The sequence below is a fragment of the Grammomys surdaster genome, unplaced genomic scaffold, assembly GCF_004785775.1.
Source record: "Grammomys surdaster isolate TR1022 unplaced genomic scaffold, NIH_TR_1.0 363, whole genome shotgun sequence".
NCBI lineage: Eukaryota > Metazoa > Chordata > Mammalia > Rodentia > Muridae > Grammomys > Grammomys surdaster.
The window spans coordinates 6,626,756-6,653,284 of NW_021604782.1; the positions used below are offsets into that span (position 1 = coordinate 6,626,756).

General features: G+C 43.9%; 3 protein-coding genes across 3 annotated transcripts in view; 1 reads left to right on the forward strand and 2 right to left on the reverse strand.

Moving 5' to 3' along the window:
* Positions 1–275: 275 nt before the first annotated feature.
* Positions 276–1,685, reverse strand: Actl7b (actin like 7B). Its single transcript, XM_028780026.1, has one exon. The coding sequence runs from the start codon at positions 1,622–1,624 to the stop codon at positions 371–373; it is 1,254 nt and encodes a 417-aa protein (XP_028635859.1). The 5' UTR covers positions 1,625–1,685; the 3' UTR covers positions 276–370.
* A 2,030-nt stretch (positions 1,686–3,715) lies between these two features.
* Positions 3,716–5,217, forward strand: Actl7a (actin like 7A). The gene has a single exon (XM_028780027.1). It carries the CDS (start codon positions 3,763–3,765, stop codon positions 5,083–5,085), a length of 1,323 nt encoding a protein of 440 aa, XP_028635860.1. The 5' UTR covers positions 3,716–3,762; the 3' UTR covers positions 5,086–5,217.
* Positions 5,218–10,459: 5,242 nt separating this feature from the next.
* The window catches only part of Elp1 (elongator complex protein 1), a 54,998-nt gene continuing 38,928 nt past the window's right edge, over positions 10,460–26,529 (reverse strand). The window contains exons 30-37 of the mRNA XM_028779961.1: positions 22,970–23,032; positions 22,363–22,423; positions 19,818–19,931; positions 18,987–19,083; positions 18,239–18,366; positions 17,314–17,468; positions 15,483–15,558; positions 10,460–11,961 (exon numbers count right to left, since the gene is read on the reverse strand). Of these exons, the coding sequence (XP_028635794.1) occupies positions 11,894–11,961; positions 15,483–15,558; positions 17,314–17,468; positions 18,239–18,366; positions 18,987–19,083; positions 19,818–19,931; positions 22,363–22,423; positions 22,970–23,032 (762 nt within the window). The 3' untranslated portion in view covers positions 10,460–11,893. The remainder of the gene's footprint in view (positions 11,962–15,482; positions 15,559–17,313; positions 17,469–18,238; positions 18,367–18,986; positions 19,084–19,817; positions 19,932–22,362; positions 22,424–22,969; positions 23,033–26,529) is intronic.

A 26,529-nucleotide genomic window follows, 5' to 3' on the forward strand; every position in this document is an offset into this window, starting at 1 on the left:
CAGAGAGTAGCTCAGTCTGGTTTGACTCAGGCATCAGCCATTTTAACGAGACTCTCTACTTGGCAGAAGGCCACTTCAAGCTGCCTTCCTTTCTGGAAACACTGCCAGAGCAGTTCCCTCATTCACCTTGCCTCCCAAGGAGAAGGTATGTCTCACATCTGGGGACTAGGCTGAGTCATATTCACTTGGGCTAAGGAGAGGATTATCGTTTCTAAACTGAACTTCTACCCACCCGTTATCAGATTCGACCAAGAACTCCAGACCAGACATGACCGTTACAGGTTAAACTTTTATGCGAAATTCTGTAAAGGTATAGAGAGGCCCAAGGAGGGGCCTCTGCACTCCAGCTCTTGCCTGTGGGGCCCACCCCTTAGCACTTGCTGTAGATGGCTGCACAGCCCCGCTCCTCAAACTCTTCTTTGCTGACCCAAAGCTGCTGGAAGGCTTGCAACGAGGCCAGGATTGAGCCGCCGGTCCACACTGACGTCTTCCTCTCCGGAGCAGCGGCTACTGTGGGGCTGTCCCCTGGGCAGAGGAGACTCAGCTCCCTCTGGAAACGCTCAGGGAAGCCATCCAGCATGGTACAGCCACCACACAGTAGCACGTTGGCAGCCATCTCCTCCTTGAAGCCAGTGCCCTGGCAGCGGTCCAGGCAGGTCGCCGTGAGCTCGGGGAGGCCAGGCTGGGTGCAGCCCACCAGGGAGGGCTTGAAGAGCATCTCGGAGCAACGGAAGCGCTCCTGGCCGATGGTGATGATCTTCCCATCTGGGAGCTCGTAGTCGACATGCAGCTCCTCCAGGCCCAGGTTCATCTCCTCCTCTGGCAGCAGCGCGGCATAGCAGCACTTCTTCTTGATGTGTTCTATTATGTGCAGGTGGTCGTCTGAAAATTTGTGGCCTGCCTCATTGAGTAGCTGCATGAGGTAGTTGGTGAGGTCGCAGCCCGCATAGTCTACACGGCTGGGCAGGCCTGGCAGCAGATCCCCTTCAGAGATGGGCACCACATGCGACACGCCGTGTCCGCTCTCCACCACCAACCCGGAGGTCTTGCCATATGAGTAGATGGACAGCAGTGCCTGGGAAGTCACATGCATGGCAGGGATGCCGAAGGTCTCAAACATGAGCTCAGCGTACTTCTCCCGGTTGCTGGTGGGGCTGAGCGGTGGGTCGGACACCAGCACTGCGTGCTCTTCGGGGAGGATCTTCATGGCCGTGTGGAAGATGTACTCCCAGATGTTCTGGATACAATCCCAGTCCACCACGACTCCGTGCTTCAGTGGATTAACCAGCTTCAGAGATGCCTCCATGTTGAGCAGCTCATGGCCCACGTACGTCTCCTTGAAGGTGTCTCCAGCATCCGCAGCCATCTCGGCGCTGCGCTTGCCCACGGTAGAGGAGATGAAATAGGTGGGCCTCGGCTCTCCCGCATAGCCACACTTACAGTACTGGGAGCCCAGGTCAATGACCAGTGCCTTGATCTTCCGTATCTTCTTGGGTTTTGTCTTCAGTTGAGTGGAACCTGTGTCCCGGATACCAGCCTCGGGGGCTGGCAGTGTTCCTGCCTCTCCAGGGTCGCCCTGGGCTGTGCCCATGGGCTTAGGGCTAGGGCTGTTCTTTGTCGCCATCTGCCTCCCTTCCTCACCTTCCTACATCCACACCCTAGAGCTCCTGGGGAGAAATGAGAGCCCACCTCCAGCAGTGCCTTGGCAACCACTTGGGTTGTGATGTCACCAGGAATGGTCCATTTAGAAGGGGGCTGGAGGGTGGGACTTGCTCTTCTTGCCCTCCATACACATCTGTGACTAATGGTTTGCTCCAGGACACGGCTAATAACCAGCAGCTTTAGAACCCAAACACACCAAACCAAGGGGCTTTCCGTTCCTTCTCACATGTCCATGCCTGACCATTCAGTGATTCTTTCACTTATTCCTCTGCTCCTTGACATTGATAATTTGAACCCCTATAGTAAATCAGGGAGAACACTAGGTACTTCTGGTATGTTATTTTTGCAGAATCTTGGTGCTGGGCAGAGCCTTAAAGAGGTTCAGAATTCAAGAGCAAACCGTTTTTTAAGAGTGATAATAACTTTAACTTTAGTTTACCCAATACCAATTAACCAAGTCTCCTAAAGACTTTGAAGGCTGCTTCCGTTTTAGTCTCAAAGCTCAGAGCCTGTGCTGGCCCCTCTTTCATTCCACAAGGCCAGGAACATTCCATAAGATTGGCAGCCTTTTGCCTTTTTTCCATCTCACATCTAAGGCCATGGGGATCTGCCACCACCTCCTGAAAGGAAAGAACCCATCACCATAGTGTCTGTCTCACGTCTAGCACAGAGCTGAGGGTAAGGTCTAAGATGAGGCATAAGGTTAGATTCTGGGTTCTGCACTTAGTGTAGAGGTTCAAAGAGTGATAATTCTTTAACTGAAGTTCACCCAACACCAATTAACCAGGTCTAAAGACCTCTGCACTAAGTGTGGTGGGTGTGGGATTGGTGTGTCCAGCTGGAGTTAGATGCTCAAGCAGTCTCAGACATGCATGTTAGCGGCAAACATGTATGTGAAGCACATGTTGAGGAAGAAGGCTGTCTACCCCTTCTGGATGTTGTCTGTACACCTGAACCTTAAGTGTTCCCATTGATGGGACTCAGTAGGGTCTGACTTCAATGCACACTCTATGATCCTAATGAAGGAGTGCAAGCCTGTGTTCAAAATTCACTCTTCTTAAGGTTATGTTCTCATCACCTTAGTGCCCAAAGTGCAGGCAAGGCTTGCCAGTTACTATGGCAACAGTAGACCCTGGTAAAACTAACTCAAGATGGCATTAACCTGTTCTGTTTTCTCTAGTGCTTTCTAACCCTGCCTACCTAGAGTGAAGTCCTTACACAGCCTGATGGGCCCTGTTTTTCCTCCACACCAGACTTACTTCTCCCACCCACTCCATCTAAACTTCCATGTTCTTTCCCCTGTCATATTAGTCTTCTCACAGACTCTCCTGTCAGCCAACGTGTTCTCTCAGAGACAGTCACGTTTATTTTCATTCAACTTTTGGGCCAGTCTTAGTGATGTTGACTCAGCTGTTTCTCAAACTCACAGGCAATCCATAAGGGAATGAATATGGCTACTCAGATCAGGTTATACAACCATCAGTTTATATAACCACCATGGGCTGGAGCTGGCTGTGTCTTGCTTGCCCCTGCACTAACTCACCAGCCATGTGACTTAGTCCTCTGTATCGACTGCATCCCTAACCACATGTCACCTGGTCACCTCCTTCAGCTCTTTACACTAGCCTATATATACCACATCAGCCTGGCCAATCTCCTCTCTCTCTTCTCTGATTTTTCTCTTAAAACTTTTCTAAATTCTATTTTTGTTCAACAAATAAATATATTGTGTTCCCCCTTCCCACACGCCCTTACACCCCCCACCCACCCCCGCCATGCACACCAACTAGAATGTAGACCAGATAAAGGCAGGGTTCTGTTGCTCCTTTTTCACTGTGGTATTCCTGGATGCCTAGCATGTCACAGGCACTTAACAACTATTAACTGAATGAATTAATCAAACTTTACTACAAAATTGGGGGGGGCATTGAAAGTATTTCTAATGTATCCTAACACCAGTCTCCAGTGTCTAGAAAGCCTTTGGTTGCTGAGTTATGTCACAATCAGTGATGTCACTGTTGGGCAGATTCTCAAGCTGTCCTCTGATTTAAGCCTTTCAGGCCTTGTAGCCAGCAGGATCGGGAGCTTTCTGAGAGCAGTATGCCTCTGGATGGTGTGTGGGCTCCACAGACAACAGACATAGGGGACGGACCTGCCAAGAAAGCTAGTGACCAGGCCTCCATGCAGACACAGGTCCTCCAGACTGCCTCCCTAAAAGATGGCCCAGCAAAGAGGGCAGTATGGGTCCGTCGGGACAATGCTGAGACAGAAGACCCTGTTAAGTCAACTATGTCCAAGGACAGGCCAAGACTAGAGGTGACCAAAGCAGTGGTTGTGGACCTGGGCACTGGCTTCTGTAAATGTGGCTTTGCTGGCCTGCCAAAACCCACCCATAAGATCTCAACAACAGTGGGCAAGCCCTATATGGAGACAGCCAAGACTGGGGATAATCGCAAAGAGACCTTTGTGGGGCATGAGCTCCTTAACCCAGATATACATCTCAAGCTGGTCAATCCCCTGCATCATGGCATCATTGTGGACTGGGACACAGTACAGGACATCTGGGAATACCTCTTCCGACAGGAGATGAAGATCGCCCCAGAGGAACATGCAGTCCTGGTTTCAGATCCACCCCTGAGTCCTCACACCAACAGAGAGAAGTATGCTGAGATGCTGTTTGAGAACTTCAACACACCTGCAATGCACATTGCCTACCAGTCCCGTCTGTCCATGTACTCCTATGGACGCACCTCTGGTCTGGTGGTGGAGGTTGGACATGGTGTGTCCTACGTGGTCCCCATCTATGAGGGTTACCCTTTGCCCAGCATCACAGGGAGGCTAGACTATGCAGGATCTGACCTAACGACCTACCTGATGAACCTGATGAACAACTCTGGAAAACACTTCTCTGAGGACCATCTCAGTATTGTAGAGGACATCAAGACGAAATGCTGCTTCGTGGCCCTGGACCCCATTGAAGAGAAGAAAATCCCTCCCACTGAACATGAGATCCATTACACTCTGCCTGATGGGAAAGAGATCCGTCTGGGTCAGGAGAGGTTCCTCTGCTCAGAGATGTTCTTCAAGCCATCTCTAATCAAGTCCATGCAGCTGGGCCTCCACACCCAGACAGTGTCCTGCCTTAACAAGTGTGACATTGCACTCAAACGAGACCTCATGGGGAACATCCTGCTCTGTGGGGGCAGCACTATGCTCAGGGGTTTCCCTAACCGTCTGCAGAAAGAACTGAGCAGCATGTGTCCCAATGACACCCCACAGGTAAATGTGCTGCCTGAGAGAGACACTGCAGTCTGGACTGGTGGGTCTATCCTAGCCTCACTCCAGGGTTTTCAACCGCTGTGGGTCCACCGCCTGGAGTATGAGGAACATGGGCCTTTCTTCCTCTACAGAAGGTGCTTCTGAACAGATGCAGCATGTTCACTGTGGTGACAATGTGCCAGCTTTACTGTATGAAGGCTGAACCTTTTACACACAGCGTTGAGCTGGCATGTTCATTTCTGTAGCATTAAAAACCCCTGTGTCTGTCCCCTTCCCCTTAAAGTGTGTCTATTTCCTGACCTAGTAAGAGCCACATGGTTGTACACATCACTTTAAAAAATACAAAAAGCCTGGACATGGAAGGGGCAGATGAGAGAATCACATGCACCATGCTAACTGCTCAGAAAGTTTCTCTTGGGAAAAACTTGCTCTAACATTATCCTGCCCTTTGTGCTTCCCACTGTAGGGATACTTTGCTGTTAAAATATACTTAAGGAAAAATGTGATAAAAAAAAATTAAGAGTAAATGATGTTAGAGGATAAAGAGGCTCTCCATCCAGTCCCCTACAGAATGCAATAATTGAGTTTATTCTCCCACAAAGCAGCACTGTGTCTCAGCTAAGTATTCTTGCTAATTGAGGAGTCAACACAGGATGTGATTTTTGTACTTAAAAAAAGCTCACTCTGAAAACTTGGGACTACACGCAGGTCCTGATCACCCAGTTTAGTTGCCAGTTAATAAAGACTTTATGGCTTGAATCCATGCCCGAGTGATCTTATCTGGTGAACACCTCACATTTCTGAAGGTCCCAGTGAGATCCCCAGAGACCAGACCTTAAGACATTGGGAGTTTCAGAGCCCCTTAGAGCAGGGAAGGGTGCAGTGGTCAAGGAACTTCTAGACATCCCATGGTCCCAGGACTCCCTCTGATCAATTGCTGCCCAATGGCTGAAAGGAATTTGATACCCTAGTCTGTTCAGGTGTATACATGTCCCCAAGATGTGGGGTGAAGCAGCAGCTGCTGCTGTCGACGCCATCAGTGGTCTGGAATGTGACTGGAGACCCCAGCCATCCCAATCAGTTTCTCTGTATTAACCAGTGGCTGTTTCTTACCAATGATGGAAAATAGATACAGGCTCCAGGATCTGTACCCCAGAAAGTGACCCCAATAGTTAAAACTGTGACTTCTAACTCTTAAACATGAGCCTTCAAATCTTACTGAGGGTCTTAGTCACAACTGCACACCTGGAAAGCACGTATCTCTACCTTGCAGAGGCTCCGAGAGCCAGTCATTCAACTCCATGTGTGCCTAACATGTCAGAGCCTGGACCCAGACCAGGAGGGTCAGCATATTCATGTGACATCAGAGAGCTGAAGCTGGGAGGTGGAGATGAAGAGCAATGGAAAGACATCTGAGGGTCCCATGATTTGGCAAGATGACCAAGCTTTGCCCAAGAGAATCAGATCAGAGAAGAAAGCCTCCATACATCTTACCTCAGCTTCTTCCTAGACTATTCTACTGACAACACTGAGTGAGCACTCACTAGGGACAAGTTCAGGTTGATCAGACCTCCATCTTTCCACACCTTCACACTGCATTGGTAAACCCTATAAATTCTTAGAAAATGTGGGGGTTTTTTGTTTTGGTTTGGTTTGGTTTTTTGAGACAGAGTTTCTCTGTGTAGCCCTGGCTGTCCTGGAACTCACTCTGTAGACCAGGCTGGCCTCGAACTCAGAAGTTCTCTGAGTTCTGCCTCTGCCTCCCAAGTACTAGGATTAAAGGCATGTTCTCTGAGTTCTGCCTCCGCCTCCCAAGTACTGGGATTAAAGGCGTGTTCTCTGAGTTCTGCCTCTGCCTCCCAAGTACTGGGATTAAAGGTGTGTGCCACCACCGCCTGGCTAGAAAATGTGTTTTAAACTTCATTAAATTAGAAAACTCATAAATCACTTCTATCTTCAGAGAGATGTTGATGAGCCCAAGTAAATGAGCCCCAGAGGGTGAAGGGTCTTGACGAGGGAAGGATGAGAGGTGTTTTTCTGAAGGGAGACTCTGGCTTAAACACTTATAAAAACTGAAACACTAAAAGCTGATACAACTGTGTTCTCAGAGCATTCTCAATCCTTCACCAGATCCAGCTGTCCCCGCAGAAAAGACAGGCTTCACACAAACACAGCAGTTTAGTATTTCTGGTATCATCTAAGCTGAACAGCTAACTGAGGGTAGAATGAAAAGTTTGTTCCAACAGGGATGAAAATATGTATTGCTATCTAGTGAGCAGAGCCAGGGAAACTGTAAATAACCTACTTACAATGCCACTCCAGGCAAAGAATGATTATCACTAAAAACGCCACAGAGCGCACTGAGAAATGCTTACTGGAAACAAGGAACACACAAGCTTGGAGAAGTGTTGTTCCTCTGTCCAAGGACTCTAAAATATGTGGATCCCGAACCCAAACCCTCATCTTTATATCAAGATGTCTGCTGAAGTCTTGGGACTTCAGCGCCAAAACAGTAAAGACGGGCACAGGAAAGAGCTTATGCGCACAGAGAACACAGAAGGCTCAGGACTCAAGAGCACTATTTAGTGTTGTCAAACAGCACCAAGGGCTCTTGAGCAGAGGTTCTCAACCTATGGGTGGCCTCTTTGGGCGTCACACATCGGATATCCTGCACATCAGATAATTTACATTATGATTCATAACAGTAGCAAGATTAGTTATAAAGTAGCAATAAAATACTTTTATGGTTGGGGTCACCCCAACATGAGGAACTGTATTAGGGTCACAGCATCAGAAAGTTGAGAAGCACTGATCTTGAGCATTTAGTTAGCTACCTGTGGAGAATTCCATCCTCAGGCCAGGGACAATAGCTGAAGACTCCCATGAGCATCTACAATATGGACTAGCAAAACAGGAGCAGTGATTTCAATGAAAATGGCTTGTATGTTCAAACACTTAGTCACCAGGGAATGGAATTGTTTCAGAAGGATTAACAGTGTAGCCTTGTGGGAGGTGTGTGCCAGGCCCAGCGTCTCCTCTGCCTATGGAACAGGATGTAAAGCCCACAACCATTTCTCTAGCACCATGCCTGCCTGCCTACACCCATGCTACCTACCATGATGATCATAGTGATAAACAATCCTTTGAATGTAAACAGCCCCCAGTTAAATGCTTTCTTCTCTAAGAGCTGCTGTGGTAATGGAGTCTTTACAGCAGTAGAACAGTAACTAAGACAAGGAGGAAAAAAAAATCTGATTTTGCTTTCAAACTTAAGTCATCCTGAATTACTAAGAACTGCCAGGATTTGTCTGTTTGATTGCTTGTTTACTTCTAAATGCCCTTTGACTGGGTAAGGCCTGCAGCAGTTCAAGACCAGCTTGACTGCATGTCAAGTTTCATACTCTTCAGGTACAACAACGACACGTTTTTTAAGTGTATGTGCACATAAACAGACAAATGTATTTAAGATGTGTACAAGTGCTAAGTTATATACCAAGCTATATTCATAAAGATCTAGTGAAAACATTAGGTCTGAGAGTGTAGCTCACTTGACTTACATGTGCAAGGCCCTGAAGGGGTTCGATGCCCAGCACCACAAAATAACAATGAAAATTCCTCTCAACACCTCCAAATGTTAGTTTCTGCCTCAGCTATAATGTGTGAATATGAAGTCCACAAATTGAGGAAGATGGCTCTTTGCAAGTTCCCTGTTGATGTCTGCAGCAATGAACAAAGCTACATGATCCAACACAGGCCAAGAGCAAACCTTACTCAACACAAGCCAGAGAAACCAAGACCCTTTCTTATTGTGGTAAGAATTTGCTGAGATAGAACCTAAACCTAGGGGCAACTCTTGTATTTTCTAAAGCTCAACAGCTTTCCTCAAAGTTAGCTTTCATTTACCTTGTCCCATACCCTACAATCAGCCTTCAATACAGAAGGCCTGCTCTTCCCACTTAATCTCAAAAGGAGCAAAATTTAATCCTGCATATTTAAGAGGTCGACAATTGGTACATATTAATTCTTCTTGCTGTACCATTACATTTTTTGTTTGTTTGAGACAGGGCCTCTCTATGTAACCACGGCTGTCTGTCTAGAAACTCACTCTGTAGACCAAGCTGGTCTTGAACTCAAAGTTCCACAACCCCCTGCCTCCTGAATGCTGGGCTTATAGGTGTGCACTACCACTCTGGGCTGCTGTAACATTAAGGAAACCGAGCACCTGTCAAAGTCCACACCACTGTCAGCAGGCACATTTGTTTCCATTTCCAGGCTGTTAGCTCAGATTCTTCCCCATTCTCCATAGCTTTTCGCTACAATAAATGTCACATAAGTTACAGGGTTCCCTGGTGCCTGACAAAGAGTCATCACGAAGTCCTCACAGCCTCTTAAACCTGGCATCTAGCTGGAGCAAACCCACTGTAGAGTGAGCCACGTGGTAGAGCTCTCCAATGTATAATACTGTCTTCTCTTTTCCTATTTTGTGAAAAATTTAAACTATCCAGAAAAGTTGAATTATATAACAAATGCTTAGGTAAGTTTTCTTAAATTACCATTTTGAGTAGATCTATATACTGAGGGTCAAACAGCATTTTCTGTTAGTTTACACAAAGTAAGGAAAGCCTGGTTCTGGTATTAAAAACATACAAGAGATTTTAACTTACTCAAGGATTAATCATGAAACTCTTGTTAGGGAGGGACATTATTTTTCCAGGTGGTATACCCACAAAAAAATTCTCCATGTTCCAGTAACTAGCCTTCCACATCTACTCATACAATCATCCCTAAGTTAAAAAGACATGAAAATAGAAGAGGGAGTTCTTGGGAAGAAAAAGGGTTTCAGCAGAAGAGAGGCAAATGAGAACAAATCAAATATGTTATATGAAAATATGAAATTGTCAAAGAATAATCTTTCAAAACCTCTTATTAAAATAAACTGACCAATTTCTAGACTTGACAAAAGAGAAAAAGTAATCTCATTCTTCCAAAGATCTTTTGAAAACAGAATGAAACACAGACCAGTTTCATTAGTCAGGTTTTCATTGCTGTGAAGAGACACCATGACCACGGCAACTATCATGAAGGAACATTCACTGGGGCTGACTTACAGTCTCAGAGGTTTAGCCCATTACTGTCATGGCAGGAAGAACGGCAGCCTGGAGGCAGACTCGGTGCTGGACAAGGCAAGAGTTCTACATCTTGATCTGAAGTCAGCAGGAGACTGTGCTACACTGGGGGTAGCCTGAGCATAGAAGACCTCAAAGCCTACCTCTACAGTGACAGACTTCTTCCAACAAGGCCACATCTACACCAACAAGGTCACACCTCCTAATAGTGCCACTCCCCATGGACCAAGGGTTCAAACATGAGTCTATGGGGGCCACACTTATTCAAACCACCACATTCCACTCCTGGCCCGCATATACTTGCAGCCATAACATAATGCAAAATGCATTTAGTCCAACTTCAAAAGTCCCCACAGACTAACACACTCTCAACAATGTTTAAAAGTCCAAAGTTTCTTCTGAGATTTATGCAATCTCTTATTATTTATGCAATCTCTTTATCCTCTGTAAAATCAAAGCCAAAAAGCAAATCACATACTTTTAACATATAATATAATAGCATAGGGTATACATTATAGTTCCAAAATTGAGGAGGGAGCACAGTAAGGAAATACTGGACTAAAGCAAGACCACAACAGCTAGGCAAACTTCAAACTGTGCATCTCCACATCCGATGTCAAAATGCCAAACAAAAAGTTCAATGAGTCTGCCTGGATACAGACAAAATGCTTTAGTTAAAGGAGGCAGTGTCTGTGGAACAGAGAGTAATCTCCAACCCTGCTACCATACATGCCCACTGTCTACCCGTTACTAAAGTCCATCTTACTGTTGATGACTCTCTAACAATATACTCAGGCAATAGAACAGTCCCTGTAACAGCGCCAGCTAGAGAAGGCTTAGCCCAATTAAAGCTAGTAGCACATAACATGGTAGAATAACACATTTAATTAAAAAATTTTTTTTAAAGATTTATTTTGTGTGTATGAGTATTTTGCCTGCACATATGTTTGTGTACCACATGCTTGCTTGGTACCGAGATCAGAAGAGGACGTTAGGACTTCTAGAACTGGAGAAAACAGACAATTGTGAGCTGTCATGTGGGTGCTGAGAATCAAACCCAGGTCCTCTGCAAAACAACTGCTCTTTACCACTGAGTCAACTCTCCAGTCTCCAAACACATTTAGCTTTTTATTCTGCTTTGAGTTAGATGAAAAGATGCCAGCTATGCAATCACATCTTACCGAATGCTTGCAGCACTGACTACATGCATACCATACGCTATGTCAACAAACAGAACAACTTAGAAATGTGGTTCCACTTGTCTTCACTTTTTGAGGTAGAAGCCAGGAACATCATTCCCTACGAACAACAGGAACTGAGGATTAAATCAATGATGAGTTATCTAAGGTCAAAATAGAAACCAGGCCTGGATCTGGGAATGAGACTCCAGTTCATGATTTGCCTAAGAATCATGCTTTCAAACACTACTAAGTATAAGAACAGCAGGCTGCGTTGTTTTGAGTTAAGGCCTTGCTGTAGCCCACATTGGTCTTAAACTTGCATCAGTCTTTCTGCCTCAGCTTCCTGGGCTGCTGGGATTATAGGCATATCCTACTATGACCAGCTAAACAGCATTTTTTAAAAAGACTGCAATATGCTGGCTAAAACGAAGTTCTGATAAAGTACCTACGATGTATACCCAAAAGAAAGTCGGGACTGCCTACTGCTAGCTGCGGCCTGGTGCTCACTGCAGCTGTAGGCAGTTCAAGGGCAGACTCCCACATCCCAGTTCTCCACAGCTAGGTCTCTGAGGAGAAAGAGCTACAAGCACAATGAGGAGTGAGTGGACAAATGGTCTTCCCGGCGATGCCTTCCAAACAAGGCAGTCATTCCAGCAGGTTCAGTTTCCATTGGCTTCTCTGGTCCATCTTCGGTGGCATACAAACCCCAGCATCTAAAAGCAAGAATGGAAGGCAAGTGAAAATGGGCCTGCCACCCTGTAACCTGGCGAGGTCAGAGCAAGCGTAGCCTAGAGGCCCTGCCCTGAGAACAGAGAGAGGGTGTCAGGTGTCAGGCATGTTCACTGGTGATTCAGAGCACAAGAAGGTTGAATAGAGAAGGCTAGTGTTCATTTTTTTGGTTTAGTTTTTAAAATTTTTTAGATGTGTTTATGTATGTGTTTTGTCTGCATATATGTATCAGTACCATAAACACAGTACCCTTGGAGGCCAGAGAGGGCATTGAGTCCCAGAGAACTGTTTTGGATGGCTGCGAGGCACTATGGGTGAACCAACCCTGGTCCTCTACAAGAGCAATGAGTGCTCTTAACCACCAGCTCATCTCTCTAGCCCTGCACTGTATGGTTTCTTTTCATTGTTAAATTATACATCTAAGATCTACATTTTACAATGTGTGAACTTTTCTGTTTTAAACATAAAAGAAAATGTGGCGGTGGTAAGAGCATCGAGTGATGACAGAAGGTGTGGTAGAACTAAGCCAGATCCAGCAAAGCTGTGACTTTAAAGTGAAATGGGAAGTAGTGTCGGGTGGGCCTCTGTCATCACAACAACTGGGGTATTTCTCCCTTTAGACTTTAGGAGGCTCCTATATAACTAGGAGTCATATATAGGAAGCACAGGCATGAAAGAGCTATATGTAACAATGTCTCCTCATATTATTTGTTAGTAATTTAATTTCTACTAGTATGTTTACATATATATACTATTAAATGATTTTCAAATATTTAACAATATAAGAATAATCCAAGAGAATTTTTAAAACATAATTTTGCATTTTACACAAACTCATGATATATATACACACACATAAATTAAGAATTGCCAGGCTTTAATTCCTTTCCTTTTTTTTCTGGGACGGATACTGCTATTCTGTAGTGCAGGCCTTACACTCAATCTTCCAGCTTCTCCTTCAGAGACCTGAGATGACAGGCCTGTGTGACCATGCTGGGATCAAATTTGAATTTTCTTCAATATATTTTGTAATCCAAATTCTTCTACTGACCATAAACAGTTTATAATTACCCCTATTTATCATCTATCCAGCCTTTACCATCCATCACCCACCAAGCGAAGCTATGTATATAAAGCCTACCAGAAGTTTTGATTATATAAAAATATCAGTATTAAAACAGGGATAAACAAGGTCCATAATTTCATGGTGGCTAAAGCTTGAATAAGATTTTATCTTTAAAAAAAGTAAATTTATAAAGTAATCTATTGTCTTTTAAAATCAAAACCTAATTGTATTTGATTCTAGACTTAACCAACAATAAATATAACATGTCAAATGTAGACAGCAGAGTGACAACCTGGGTTGGCTGACGAGCAGAAGGGGACGTGTTTTACATTTTCATGTTTAATTTCATTTTAATAAAAATACTCTGAGGATTCTTCAGTGAGGACTGAGTAGTCAGATCCCTGCAGAAGCACTCAAGGCTGTAACATTTAGCTCCAAGTCTAGCTCTTTCCCAACATTACTTCAAGCTATGGCCAGGAATCCTCCATTTCTGCAGGGCCTACAATCAGTCTGTGCTGCTGTATAGCACTGAACATGAAACCAGTACAGAGAATGATCTGCAGGTGCTGCCAATGTCTCCGTGAGCATATTCACACCAGAGTTAGCTTGGGAAGGGCTATGGGATATTTGGGACTAACTTTGAGAGTAGTTTTTGCTAACTATTTTGAACTACAAGACTTTCTCTCTTTCTACCTATTAGGATTTGGTAAAATACACTACTACCTACACACACAACTTCTGTATCTAAACAGTCCATCCCAAGCTGGTGGCAGTGTTTTGGGAGGCTGCAGGACCTTTTTGCCAGGGGGCATAGCTGACAGACACAGGAGCTGAGGTGAAGTGGGGTTTATGGTTTGAACCTGACCTCTCTGGTTCCTGGCTGGTGCCATGTTACAATAAGCTGCCATACAATCCTGCCACCACAGCAGCAAGCTGCTCCTACAAACATGCTCTTGGTGTCATGATGGGGTTATTCTGTCAGTGACAAGATATAAAATTTAATATCACCCAGCCTTGGAACCATGGGACACTGACATGATAAACTCAGACAAGGAATCCTCAAATGTTACAGTCTTTACAGAGAGATCAGACGTGCTCTTTGATGCTGGCAAGCCATCAGAAAAACTTACAGAAAGGAGAAATTGAAGCTGTCCTGAAGGCCATAACCAGGCCGGCAGCAAGAATGGACATAGGGACTAGACAACTGAACAGAACAGCAAAATGGCTCCAGGTCTAAAATGATTTTTTGCTTCCCATGGTACATGTGTAAAGGTGTTGGCAAAGATGGCCTGCCAGCCTCAGAGGAAGGGAATGAGCACACAGGTCCTGGGTAGAGGAGCTTGCTCAGACGAGACAGACAACATAAGATGGTAGGGGAACAGGCAAGGCCCACTCCAAATGCCATCAAAATGCTATTGCAGCAGGGCTTTTACATGAAAAACATTCCAGACCACTGCCTATCATACTAGAAAGAGCCAGTAACAGCAACTTTAAAGGCAGTTAGCTTAGAGCTTATTTATTACTGACTTTCCAAAGCACAGAGGCTGGTATGAGGGAGTGTCCACCTGACGTTCAAATACTCAGGTGCCAAATACATGGACACAATATTCAAGACAGCTTTCAAGATGAAGCCTTGATAGTTTCTAACTTGTAGGAGTATGTCATGTAACTAAGAACCATCTCCCACAAGGGGAAGAAAAAAAACATTTTAGGCAGATATAAATAGCAAATGTAAAGAACTGATAATACTTAGATATGCCTTCAATTTCTATCATCAGTTGTAAGATAATACAAATATCTATCTCCTAAAAATGTTCTGAAGATGGGAAGGGAAATTGCAAAAGCCAAAATCACAACTCAGAAGTGCCCCAAATGTACAGGTGTGGACATTTAGGGCTCAAGCTGCAGCTGTGAATATGTGCATATGTGCACGAACACTGCATGCAGTTGTCACTGCATGGTTTTTGAAAGCAAAGTTTTCTTCAGAAAAGATTTTAATTCAGACTGAAGCACAGGCATTATGAAAGGCAGAGAGAGAAATAATAGAGACAGCATAGGACATGCCCTAGACGGGGCACAGGCTTCTCTGGAGTAAGTTTAAAAATGAAAAGAGGTTGCATTATGCTGGCCATGGTGGTTCATGTCTTTAATTGCAACATTTGGGAGGCAGAGGCGGGTGGATCTCTGTAAATTCAAGGTCAGCCTGGTCTACACAGTGACCTCCAGGCTAGCCAGAGCTACATAGTAAGACCCTGTCTTGAAAAATACAAACAGACAAAGTCATAGTGTACCCTTCCCTCCAAGCTGCCACCACTACAGTAATACAGCCACTTAATCATGGCCTTGGAACTGAGAGGGTCCCTTCCATAGCTGACCTCCTCAGCACCGACACCCAGTCCTACAAAGCACTGAGATAATCTGGAGAGAAGAGACACTAACCGACAACAGGGACACCAGTCTTCTGCTGCTTCAAAGAGGCTGTGATGCTGTTCACAGTGGCACTGGGACCTAGGGCCTGAGCAGAAAACAGGGTATGTCAACAGAGATTACACCAGATGGTGGCAGATCAAAAGCCTCCACTAAAAGCACCTGAACTCGCTGCTTTTCTTAGTTATGGTACTGACAAGATAATTGTCCTTTCCCTTATAATTTCAACATACTATCTTCTCCTGTCTCATCTCAGACCTCTGTCTCCTGACTCCCAGAAACAAATAACAGAGGAGAGAGTTCTACAATAATATCTGCCTGGCCTTTTCCAAATGAGCATAACCCATGGGAGGGGAAAGTCCAAAAGTCTATGGCACACAAAAGCTCCATTCTACTCAAAGAAATGTGGGAAATAGTAATTTTATATTTTAAAAAAAATGTATGCGTCATCTTATGAGTGGAATACCAACCCTACATAGATTTCACTGGGTCCACACCTGGAGTGAACTCTGGGAGATACCAGCTGTAATCCATGAGCATTTGCAAGTGACTCATGGTACCCTGAACATGGTCCATTCCTATATTTCCAAAGAAGACAAATCCATACATGTTACCTACAAGATTTACATAGTTGATGTCTTAGAAGCTAATGTTTTCTGAGCAGAAGTGGAGAGACATTCTAAACTGTTGACTTCAAAACACTATAGTTTTGAAGATGATTGTATTTCTAAGCAACACCCATTATAATAAATTCAAGCATTTGTAACACCTGATTTTTAGCTGCCTTTTCCTTGTGGTTTATGAAGTGTTCTTTACAAATATCCAGCCACTTATCAAACCTTCAAAACACTCTAGTCAAACACACAGGAGAAGTATCCCCAGTAAAGGAGGAAATCAAGACCCAAAATCCAATGTTTCTAGCCAATGAACTGACTGCAAGCTCCCGCCACTAAGTACCAAATCAATCCTGCCTTCTGTCCATTGCCAGTGAAGGCAGGGCTGGGCATGAGGCACACTTCTCTTCAGCTGATTCCCTGGTACACTCCACCAATAAGGAAGACAACAAAGTTGAAGGGAAAGTGAGATTTGTGCTTGGAAGAGCTGTTCACTCCAGTTTCTATCCATCTCTCACTTAGAACTAGCCTCCTCAGGACTGCCACCCTCAAATCTCAGGTCCCACTAACCAGCATCCTCTCCAGAGGCTGCAGACTGTGGGCCTCTGACCTGTCACCATTCCCAGCTCTGTCTGTTCTTCCTCAGCAGGGGACAGAAGATGCCTCACTAGTTCTCTATGTCTCTCATTCTCCTGGGTTTCTCATTTGCCTTTTCAGAGCCTGCCCCAGTGCTTATTTAACCAACCAGGCATTAAACTCTCTGTGTGGAAATAACAGGTGGGAACTTTTGCCTTTCTGGACTCTTACTGACACACCAGCCTTCCTAAAGCCTAATCAAAATTCTCAACAAATGACTTGAGGGTTCAAGTAGCCAGCCAAGGACTAAAAATCACAGGGATGATAATACATGAGACTGCTTCATGGGCACAAAGCTCCTCGGGCCCCTCTGTGACTTCAGACCTGGGACGGAAAGGGACACTCTAATCCTAGCTTCCCCGCCCTCCTCCATTGGCACTGAAGATTTTCAGATCACCCCGAGACAGCTGCGTTACGTAAAAAGGAAAAATAAAAGCCTACTTCATTTTAGCATGAAACAGGTAAACAGATGCTAGCACAAGCACAAAGCTGAGGGAGTTTAACCTTGGCTCTATAAGGTTTTCTTTGATGCTGGGTTATGTGTCTACAACTGTGAGAGGAAGAGAATGTATATGGTTTCTGAGGAAGCTTACTGTTGTGACTGAACTCTGTTGGCCGGCAAAAGTCCAGATTTCTGGAAGTGCCCTCTGCATCAGCTGCAGAGTACTCTCAAAGGCCCTCTGTAACTCCTTTGCTTGCGCTTCAAACTCAAAGAGAAAGAGCACCTTTAAAATAGCGTGCACTTCATCTAGAAAAAAATGGAAAATGGTAAGTTGTGTCCCAGCTCCACTGCCAGAATCATTCAGTAATCTCTTTCCCAAGTTGCCAGTTCTAACAGTACCTTACACATGCACCCTCCCACACCTTCCTCCGGACTGCTGGAGTACTTCCGCACAGCAGAAGAAAGAGACCCAGTGGGAATGAGCAGAGAGCTGCGCTGTGCAGCCCCTGTCCCTGGCTTAAGCACTACTCCTCACAGGGAGGCTTCTCCTTTAGGGGTTGGGAGGGGCTGTCTCAGGACTGTGTACAGAAATGAGCGTTCCACACACAGTGCTTCTCAACCTTCCTACTCTGTGACTCTTTAATACAGTTCCTCATGCTGTGGTGACCCCAACAATAAATTATTTTCATTGCTACTTCATAACTCTAACTTTGCTACTGTTATGAATCATAATGTAAATATTTTTGTTTTCTGATAGTTTTAGGTGACCTCCTGTGAAAGGATCATTCAACCCAAGAATTGTGACCCACAGGTTGTGAATTGTTGCTCTAACTGGAAAGCAGTATCTTCTTAAAAAACATTTTATTTGTGGGTCTCTTGGTGGAAATCAGAGAACAATGTGTGAAACATGGATCTTTCCTTCTACAATGTGGGTCCCAGAGACAGACCGCAGACTGTCAGGCTCTACCCTCTGAGTCATTTCAACAGCCCCATAAGCATCTTAACTATGTGCTATCCATCTGTGGTACCCATTGCTACTTGCTGTGTTCAAGAATCAGTGAGCATTGAAACCATACCTTTCAGCTTCTCAATGCTTTGTACCACTTCACTCAGTGCCTCCAGAAGTGCCAGACCCTCCAGGGGACTCCCTTCTTTGAGGCTATACTTCTTCCGCTCTGCCTTGCGGCGGTTTTTAGATGACCTCCTGTCAGAAATTACAGACATTGAAAAGGAGGTTCCTCCTGAATGGAATCTGATAAGCCAACTGTACCTATTGGCCACTGTTTGCTAAGAAACCAGAGCATCTACAGATGGCAGTCATATCTTGGGAGATGTTAGCAATGAGATAGTAAACCCACATTAAGTAGTGGAGTTTAGAAAGAAGCAAATACCTGAAGAGTTCTGTTTTTCTCTTAAGTTAGGGGTAAAATGTAGGATAAGATCAGGGGTGTGGTACAAGCCTTTAGTTCCAGTACTCAGGAGGCAGAGGCAGGTGGACTGCTGTGAGTTAGACGCCAACTTTGGTCTACATAGCAAGTACCAGGCCAGCCAGGGTTACATATTGAGACCCTGTCTTAAAAAATAAGGGCAAGGTAAAATGAGGTTCACCTGACAGCACACTGGAACAATGAAGAAAAGAAAAAACCAACTTGAATTCTACAGTAAGACGTGAACTTTAAAAAGCAGCCTCATCTTATGGATGTGCTGGCAGGTCCTTGCACAGCATACACTGAAACTGAGGAACATCCTTCCACTCCCCCACCCCACACTCTCCTTGTAGAAAGCCAATCTGTTATTCTGTTGCTGCTTAGGTCTCATACGTACGCAGATATCCTGGAGTTACTGTGGGAGTATCTGCCACTCAACTCACTGCTGGTTTCCGAGTAGAGGTCCGTCTCTCGGCCATGGGCCACTTCGTTATCTAGAAGATGAACCAGATGCAGACATAAATGACTATATACTTGATCAGCACATACTGGAGAATGGATGGATATTACAAAGTTGATCTCAAAGTAAATAAGGTAACATTATAGTTTACCCTTATTTACTCTTTTCCATTTTTGACGTAGGTGGGAAGAGACTAGAAACTCATTTTATGAAACACTGAAGACATCACTGGTCTGGTTGGATAGGGAAAGGAGGGACTACTTGGTAGAGATCTTCACATTTCTGCCTGGCTCAGATCTTAAGCACTTCTCCAACATACATAACTCCTATGAACTTTCAGATAGCTATAGTATGGCAGTAAAAAAGTAGTCTGTCCTGACTCAACAACTCCTGTAAGTTTAGATCTCAATGGGACAGTGGTGAAAGCAAGGGGTTGATGGTTGTTCTCACAGCTATTGAGTCCTGGTTCTTGTGGGACTCCTGCACTGAGTCTGGTGTTGCTCCTCACTTTCTTATGCACGTACCTCTTGGATTTGTCAGCCTGGTTTTCTGTTACAATGCTCTCCCCAAAAGTCAAGCACATATTGGCACCGAAGGGTTGATGCCCTGCTCTTCTATTTTCACGACCGTGTGCCCAAACAAACCCTGTCTCTTTATAAACTGACTGTCTCAGAAAACTGTCACCAGGTGAGCAGCATAGACAACACGCACTGGGGCTGATCTTCCAGACACCACAGTATCAGCGGGATACTTTTTGGAAGCACTCACCCACATGGATCTGTGGTGCTTGGTTCTTGAGCTCTCGAACCACCTGCAAGCGGTTTTTATGGCGAATGAATGTGGCTGTCTGAGAGTCCAGAAAGTCCATGTGATTTTTTTGGGCTGAGGATGCAGAATGAAAATACCTTGAGCATGATTATTTAAGCAAAGAGATAAAACTTAAGTGAGTGGGGTGTGACAAAGCAAAGCTAAATTCAGTAATAAAAGAAGGTCTACCAACCAAGATTTTTTTTTTTTTTATTTCCTCCATTAAAGAGCTGGAGATCCCAGATCTCAGAGTTCATTAATTCTGTTGGGAGCATGAAAGTTCTTGTGCCCACATATCTCCAAGGAAACCAGGAATGTTAAACATGCAAGATTCTTTGCAATGGAAAAATATAAAACTTGTGCTTCCATCCAGAAAGCTGGGAGCTAGAGGTGATTAACAGCCTGGTAATCTGCATTATCTGTTGGGCCAGGCCATATCAAGTTCCTACAACCAGGTCCAGAAAGGTGGCTAATAATCTAATGACCTTTACATTACCTGCACAGCCAGTGGCTGCCCCAAACACCTACAACCAGAACTGGAGAAACATAATAATCTAAATGACCCTTACATTATCTGTACAACCAGAGGCTCTCGAGGCTGCCCCAATCATGACTATAGATGGCTGATAGCCCAAATGACCTCTATACTATCTATATGATAGAGACCAGGTCAGATCCTTAGGCCCTTAAGCTAATACAGGTAGCCTATCTCCAGAACCCATCTTCTTGGAAGAAATGACATGTACTCTGAGTTGAGTTTCAATGTAATCAGATTTCTTTGTGCATTGGAGATTGTATTGCACCAGAAAGTTTTTTTCCAGATTATATTGCATTTAAATATACTGGCAATAAACCTCCTGGCATCAGACTTCCCAAGGTTTGATCAAAGTTGATGAGATCAATCTGAACTGAGTAATTAAATTCTTGGCAATTGCTGCCTGTCTTGACACCTACAAAGTCACCCCCAAAACACTATGCCAGTGACATCCTCACAATACTATGCTAGCATACTCTACCACTAAACTTACAAAATCTTATCAGTGAAGACTTGATACCTAATCTAAAATGAAAAAAGCAAACAAAGGAAAAATGAAGGGAGCTGCTAACAAAGGCAGGCTGGAGGGAGCCTACGTGCTTCTTCTGGAACACCCATGGATATGGCTGTGGGTGTGGAATAGAAGCTTCTAATGGTCTCTAAAATCACTATCCAGTGGAAAAACAGCATGAGCACAATACAAGAAAATACAAATAAATTATGCTTTCCAAGGGCAAAGATATTAGGCTTATGCAGAAGAAGTATCAGCATTCCCAACTTCTTTTGGTTTGTTTTTCTTTTTTTGTTTGAGACAGGGTCTCACTGAATAGTCCTGGCTGTCCTGGAACTTGCTCTGTAGTCCTGACTGTCCTAAAATTCATAGAGATACGCTTGTCTCAGCCTCCCTGGTACTAGGATCAAAGATGTGTGCCACCACCACCCGACTTATTCCCAAGTTTTTGTCAGTGGTAGGAAGCAGCCTAGATGAGGGCACAGGGTCAGGGAGGATGCTTTCTATACTCAGTCTGGGATGGCAAACCATAAATAAGTACCAACAAGCTGTAATTAGAACCAGGAAGGGTAAGAATGAGTACACACAAATGGATTCACCAGGCAGCCCTGTTCAGAGGTCAGCACTAAAGCCAACACAGACCCCTAAGACTCTACATGTGAAACCGATGCTCTTTTCCAAGTTGCTCCTAAGTGGCCCAGAGACCAGACATCCTGCAGCTGTTAGTTAATATTCTTCTCTTCTCTGGAGCTACATACTTTATTCCCAAATATGTTTAGCTTATCTTGAAATATTTCAAGCCTACTCAAGAGTTCTAATAGCCCCAAACACACATAAATCCTTCACCTAGACTTACCCTTAAGTAGCATTTTACTGTACTGCTTACTTCCCGTTTCTCCATAAAAATATTTTATGATTGTGCACACACACACACACACACACACACACACACACACACCCTGAAACTTCTGTAGAATCTGAAATGAAATTGCAGGTGGGCACTTATAATAATAAAGGGATAAAAACAGGAAAGTTACCACTGATAAAATACTACTGTCTAACATACTGCATACCCAGGCCTATGAACTATCCCAAACACAAAGATTTCCCCTCAACAACCACCACCAACATGTAACCCATCTCAATGCCAGTACCCTAACAGGTAGAGGCAGGCTACTGAGGGCAGAGTCTGCTCTAGAAAGGGACACTAAAGCTGAAAGAGTCAGGCCTGCCATAAGTCCAAACCCATGTATTACAAAGACTTAACCATAATGCATCATGGTTTTCAACATTCAAATATTGTGAATGAGGTCGTTTCACAGCTTACTACATTCTTAAAGACTCTGATGAAGTCAGTAGAACATATTTAAATGCAATAATATAAGGAGCCCTGCCCTATCTATCTCTTCTCCTTTTCTCCATAATTCTAAAAGGGAACACTGCTTAAATGTAATCCTTACCTTCTAAAATGGAAGGCTTTATGCTGGTTTCTATAATATCCACTCTGTCATACTTGTATACCTAAGAGGAAAAAAAAATCCAGCTTGTTAGGGCAGGAACACTTCTACCCAAAAGAGAATTAAGACAGAGACTATTAGAGAGGACCTGGACATTTTCCTGAGAACAAGCTTTCTAAGTTGAATTCCAAGGCAGTTCAACTCCTTTTAGCAAGAATCAGCAGTATGTTGCATATAAAGGCCCAATTCCTAGGGCTAGATTTGTATTTGTTGTTGCTGCTGCTTGTTGCCGTTGTATTATTATTTTGTTTTTTCAAGACAGGCTTTCTCTGTATAGTCTTGGCTGCCCTGGAGGTCACTCTGCTGTCCAAGTTGGCCTCAAAATCACAGAGATCTACCTGTTTCTGCCTCGAGAGTGCTGGGATTAAAGGCATGTGGCAATTCCTCCTGGTTTTCAAATGGCTTTGTAGATAGCCATTGCTACTGCTTGTCCTTAGGACTGGGAACCCAGCCGTTTCTACTTAACTTCACTTACTCAGAAGACAAGGGACTCTAACTACCCGCGGCTGCCCTCTCCCAACACAGAGCAGCTTTCAGAAGCTTCCCTTACCAGTCTCAGGGCTTCTTCCCAGGCAGATCCTTCTAGCAACAGGAGCACAGCTTCTTCATAATCCTGACAAGGGAAGAGCAGGGAAGAGTACTGGTGAACACAGCAGCACCAGAAGCCGCCACACAGAGCCCCTCCGCCTTCCCAGGCAGCCCAGCCTTCATAGTTCTAGTTCCCAGCATCTTGTCTGGCCCAGTATCTACTAGATATTAATCTCTGTAAACACTGGTGTGAAAGACAAAGAGGGGAGGAGTTAATCCTCTGAGAGATCACATGCATGTTTTTGTTATATCCTTGGATATCAAAGCCACAAGACAAGCTTGTCAAAATGGCATTTTCCTAAATTCACTGCCAAACTTAACTGGAAATAATACCATATCCTAAAAAGTATAGTGAACTAAACAATAATTTCCTGCTTGGCTTGCTTGTTTCTTGTTGAATTACAGTTCTTCATATATTCTAAGATATTAAACCACTATCAGATAAATGCTTTGAAAACATTTTCTTCTATTTTATAAGCTGCCTGTGTACATTCTTGATAATTCTTAGTTTCTGTGAAGCCCAGTTTACAGATGTGATTTTTAGCTGCTGACCTTGGTGTGGGGTCTAAGCACACTGCCACAGTTAAAAATAAGCTTAGCCTGGTTTCCCTAAGTGCTGAGTCTTTCAGCTCTTAGGGTTAAGTTGTAGTTATATTTTGAGCGCCTTCAAGTTTCTTAAAGCTCAGACAATATCAAATTAAGGTCCACATTTCTAGCTTCTCTTGAAAGGGGAAAAAAACAAGAGACATACATATTTGTGTCATCTGAAATTTTTCTAATAACTAAAAGCAAAAGTAGTAACAAATTACAGAATTGGTAATATACGTAGTTAAAACGTTGTTACACTGAGGAGAGGCAGGAGAAATGGAAGATGCCCTTGTTGGGATCCTTACTCTACATGTGGAATGGTATGATAATTTCTGGCTGGTATTTACTGTAAATCACAGAGCAAGCATGAGGGGCACTTGATTACCAACAGTGGAATAGATGATACTTTCCTGAGACGTGCTGAGCCTGGATTGGGGTCATAGTTTAGTAGACAAAATCTAAACCTAAACACGAAAATGTAGAGCTGGATCAAAACAACGGAAAAGCATGCCATAATTTTTAAAAAGCTGGAATAACTGGATTCCCAGTACACGAAGTCAATTTCTGAATGAGGACTGTAAGGAATACTAACCAGTAAAGAGGGATGATATCTGGCATGGCCATGGGCAGCCATCTACCTATACCAGAGCTTGAAAATGTAGGAAGCAAACACTTGCAGAAAGGTAAAAACATGGGAAATCTAAACAGGCTTTTTTCTCCCAGCAACTCAAGAGCATTAAGAGAATCAGTTACAACAGAAAAAGCTGTACTACATAAAGGACTGACCATCCCAATGTAACCAAAAAAACACTCTGCCATACCATGCCAACAACTCTCTCTAAATGTGACCATAATTTGGCCCATCCAGTATTTTTTTAAGTATATAATCACAATAGACAGTAAAAATTAGTAAGAGATGGCTGGAAATTTTCAAAATACTTGCGAGTTAAATAACACATTTTGAAACAATCCATGGGTCAATGAAGGAATCACAAGGGAAATTAAAGAAAAGAGGCATAATGCACAAGAAGCAGCAAAATGTAGCAAAAATAGTATGTGAGAAAAATACTACATTAATATTTGCTTAAGCTAGAAATGAAACAATTGGAGAGACAGATCAGTGGCTAAGGGGGCTTACTCCACAATCGTAAGGACTCATAAGCTATACATTCCCAGGAATGTGTATAAAATCTAGCCCTGAGTGGGCAGGGATGGGAGGCTCATCAAGACATGCTGGCTTCCAGCTTAGCTAAGGTGTAAACTCCAGGTTCAGATATAGATCCTGCCTCAAAAGAAAGGCAGAGTAACAAAGGATACCTAGCACCCTCCTCTGGCCTGGCCAAGCACCCAAGCATACAAACAGGTATATAAACTCACACAGAAACACACACATCTATATAAATTAAAACAAACAAAATCCCCAAAAAACTAGAAAGGGAAAAAGTAAGTTTGAAATTGGTGATTTTAGGCTGCAAGTTAAGTGCTACTCAGATTTTTGCTCAGATGGTGAAGCAACAGGTATGTGTTGTGAGCGGCTGCCTTGTATCCACAGTAAACTGTTAGAGAGCCACAGATAGCACACCTGCTGCAGGCAGGTCCAGGGTAAGTGAGGTACATCTCAGTGGGAACACAACTTTGTTCTAGATCTTCCTCTAATCTCTCTAGCCTCTTAGGTAAGGTTTTGAACTGATGTTTCAGCTCAATCACTCAACATACTTTCTTCTCTTAAAAATGTTATTACTTATTCTCATCTGTATGGATGTTTTGCCTGCATATATGTCTGTGTACCATGTGCATGCCTAGTGCCCATGGAGGCCAGAAAAGGGTATAGAAGCCCTAGAATTGGAGCTGTGAACTGCCATGGGGGTGAACTGCCATTTCTCCAGTTCCCCCAACAACTTAGTTTCTTACAGTATCTACTAAAATACAAATTATCAGTTTTTTAGTCTTAACCCATGATAGACCCTGAAATGTCCTAACAGTACAATTTTTTGTCTTGTATGTCTACCAGTGTGAAAGCTAACCTTGATTATCAGCTTGACTGAATCTGGACTCAACTAAGAGATAAGCAGCTGGCACAGCTATGAGGATTTTGTAAATCTGGTCACCTAAAGTAGGAAGCCCAAGCCTAAACATGGACGGCACCTTCTGGTGGCAACCCTGACTAAACAAAGTAGGAGGAAAAAGCTTTGATTTTTGTCTGCTGGGCTTTGTATCCTGCTGATGAGTTCATTCATTGCTATCAGAACCCAGTCCTTCAAGCTTCCAGCATGAACTGAAGACCATTGACTCCCAGGAAGCCTTCAGCCCTGCAGTGCACCCGCCTTGTAGATTGTGTGGTTCTCTCTATATGAAGACAGCCACTGAAAACTACCCAGATCGTACTGAGGATGGCTCTTACTGTCCCTTCCTTTTAATATATATTCATTCTCTTGGTTCTGTTTCTCTCAAGAATCCTAATACAAGCAGTGATAATTGTAAAACTCTCAAAAGCCAGGTGTGGTGGTTTATGCTTGTAATCCTGGCACTTTGGAATTAGAGGCACAAGACTTAGGAACTCAAGGCCAGCATAGGCTATGCTGAGACCCTGTTTCAAGAAGAATGAATGAATGAATGAATGATAATGCTACTTTCCTCATGCCTGACCATCTTATTTTGTTCCCCCAGGACCTATGGTAGAAAGAGAGAAGAACTCCCTGAAAGCTGACCTCTGATTGCCAAATAAGTGCACACACATGTAAAAACAAACAAAACAAGAAAAGCCTTCTCATTCAAAAGGCCAAAACTGAGCTGGTGATGGAGGTGCAACACCTTTAATTCCAGCACTCAGGAGGCAAAGGCATCTGGATCCTTGTGAGTTCAAGGCCAACCTGTTCTACAGTGAATTCCAGGACAGCCAAGGCTACACAGGGAAACTCTGTCTCAAACACAACA

Excerpts from the sequence above, each read along its gene's own strand:
- Actl7b (XM_028780026.1), bottom strand. The coding sequence starts at position 1,624 with ATGGCGACAAAGAACAGCCCTAGCCCTAAGCCCATGGGCACAGCCCAG.
- Actl7a (XM_028780027.1), top strand. The coding sequence starts at position 3,763 with ATGCCTCTGGATGGTGTGTGGGCTCCACAGACAACAGACATAGGGGAC.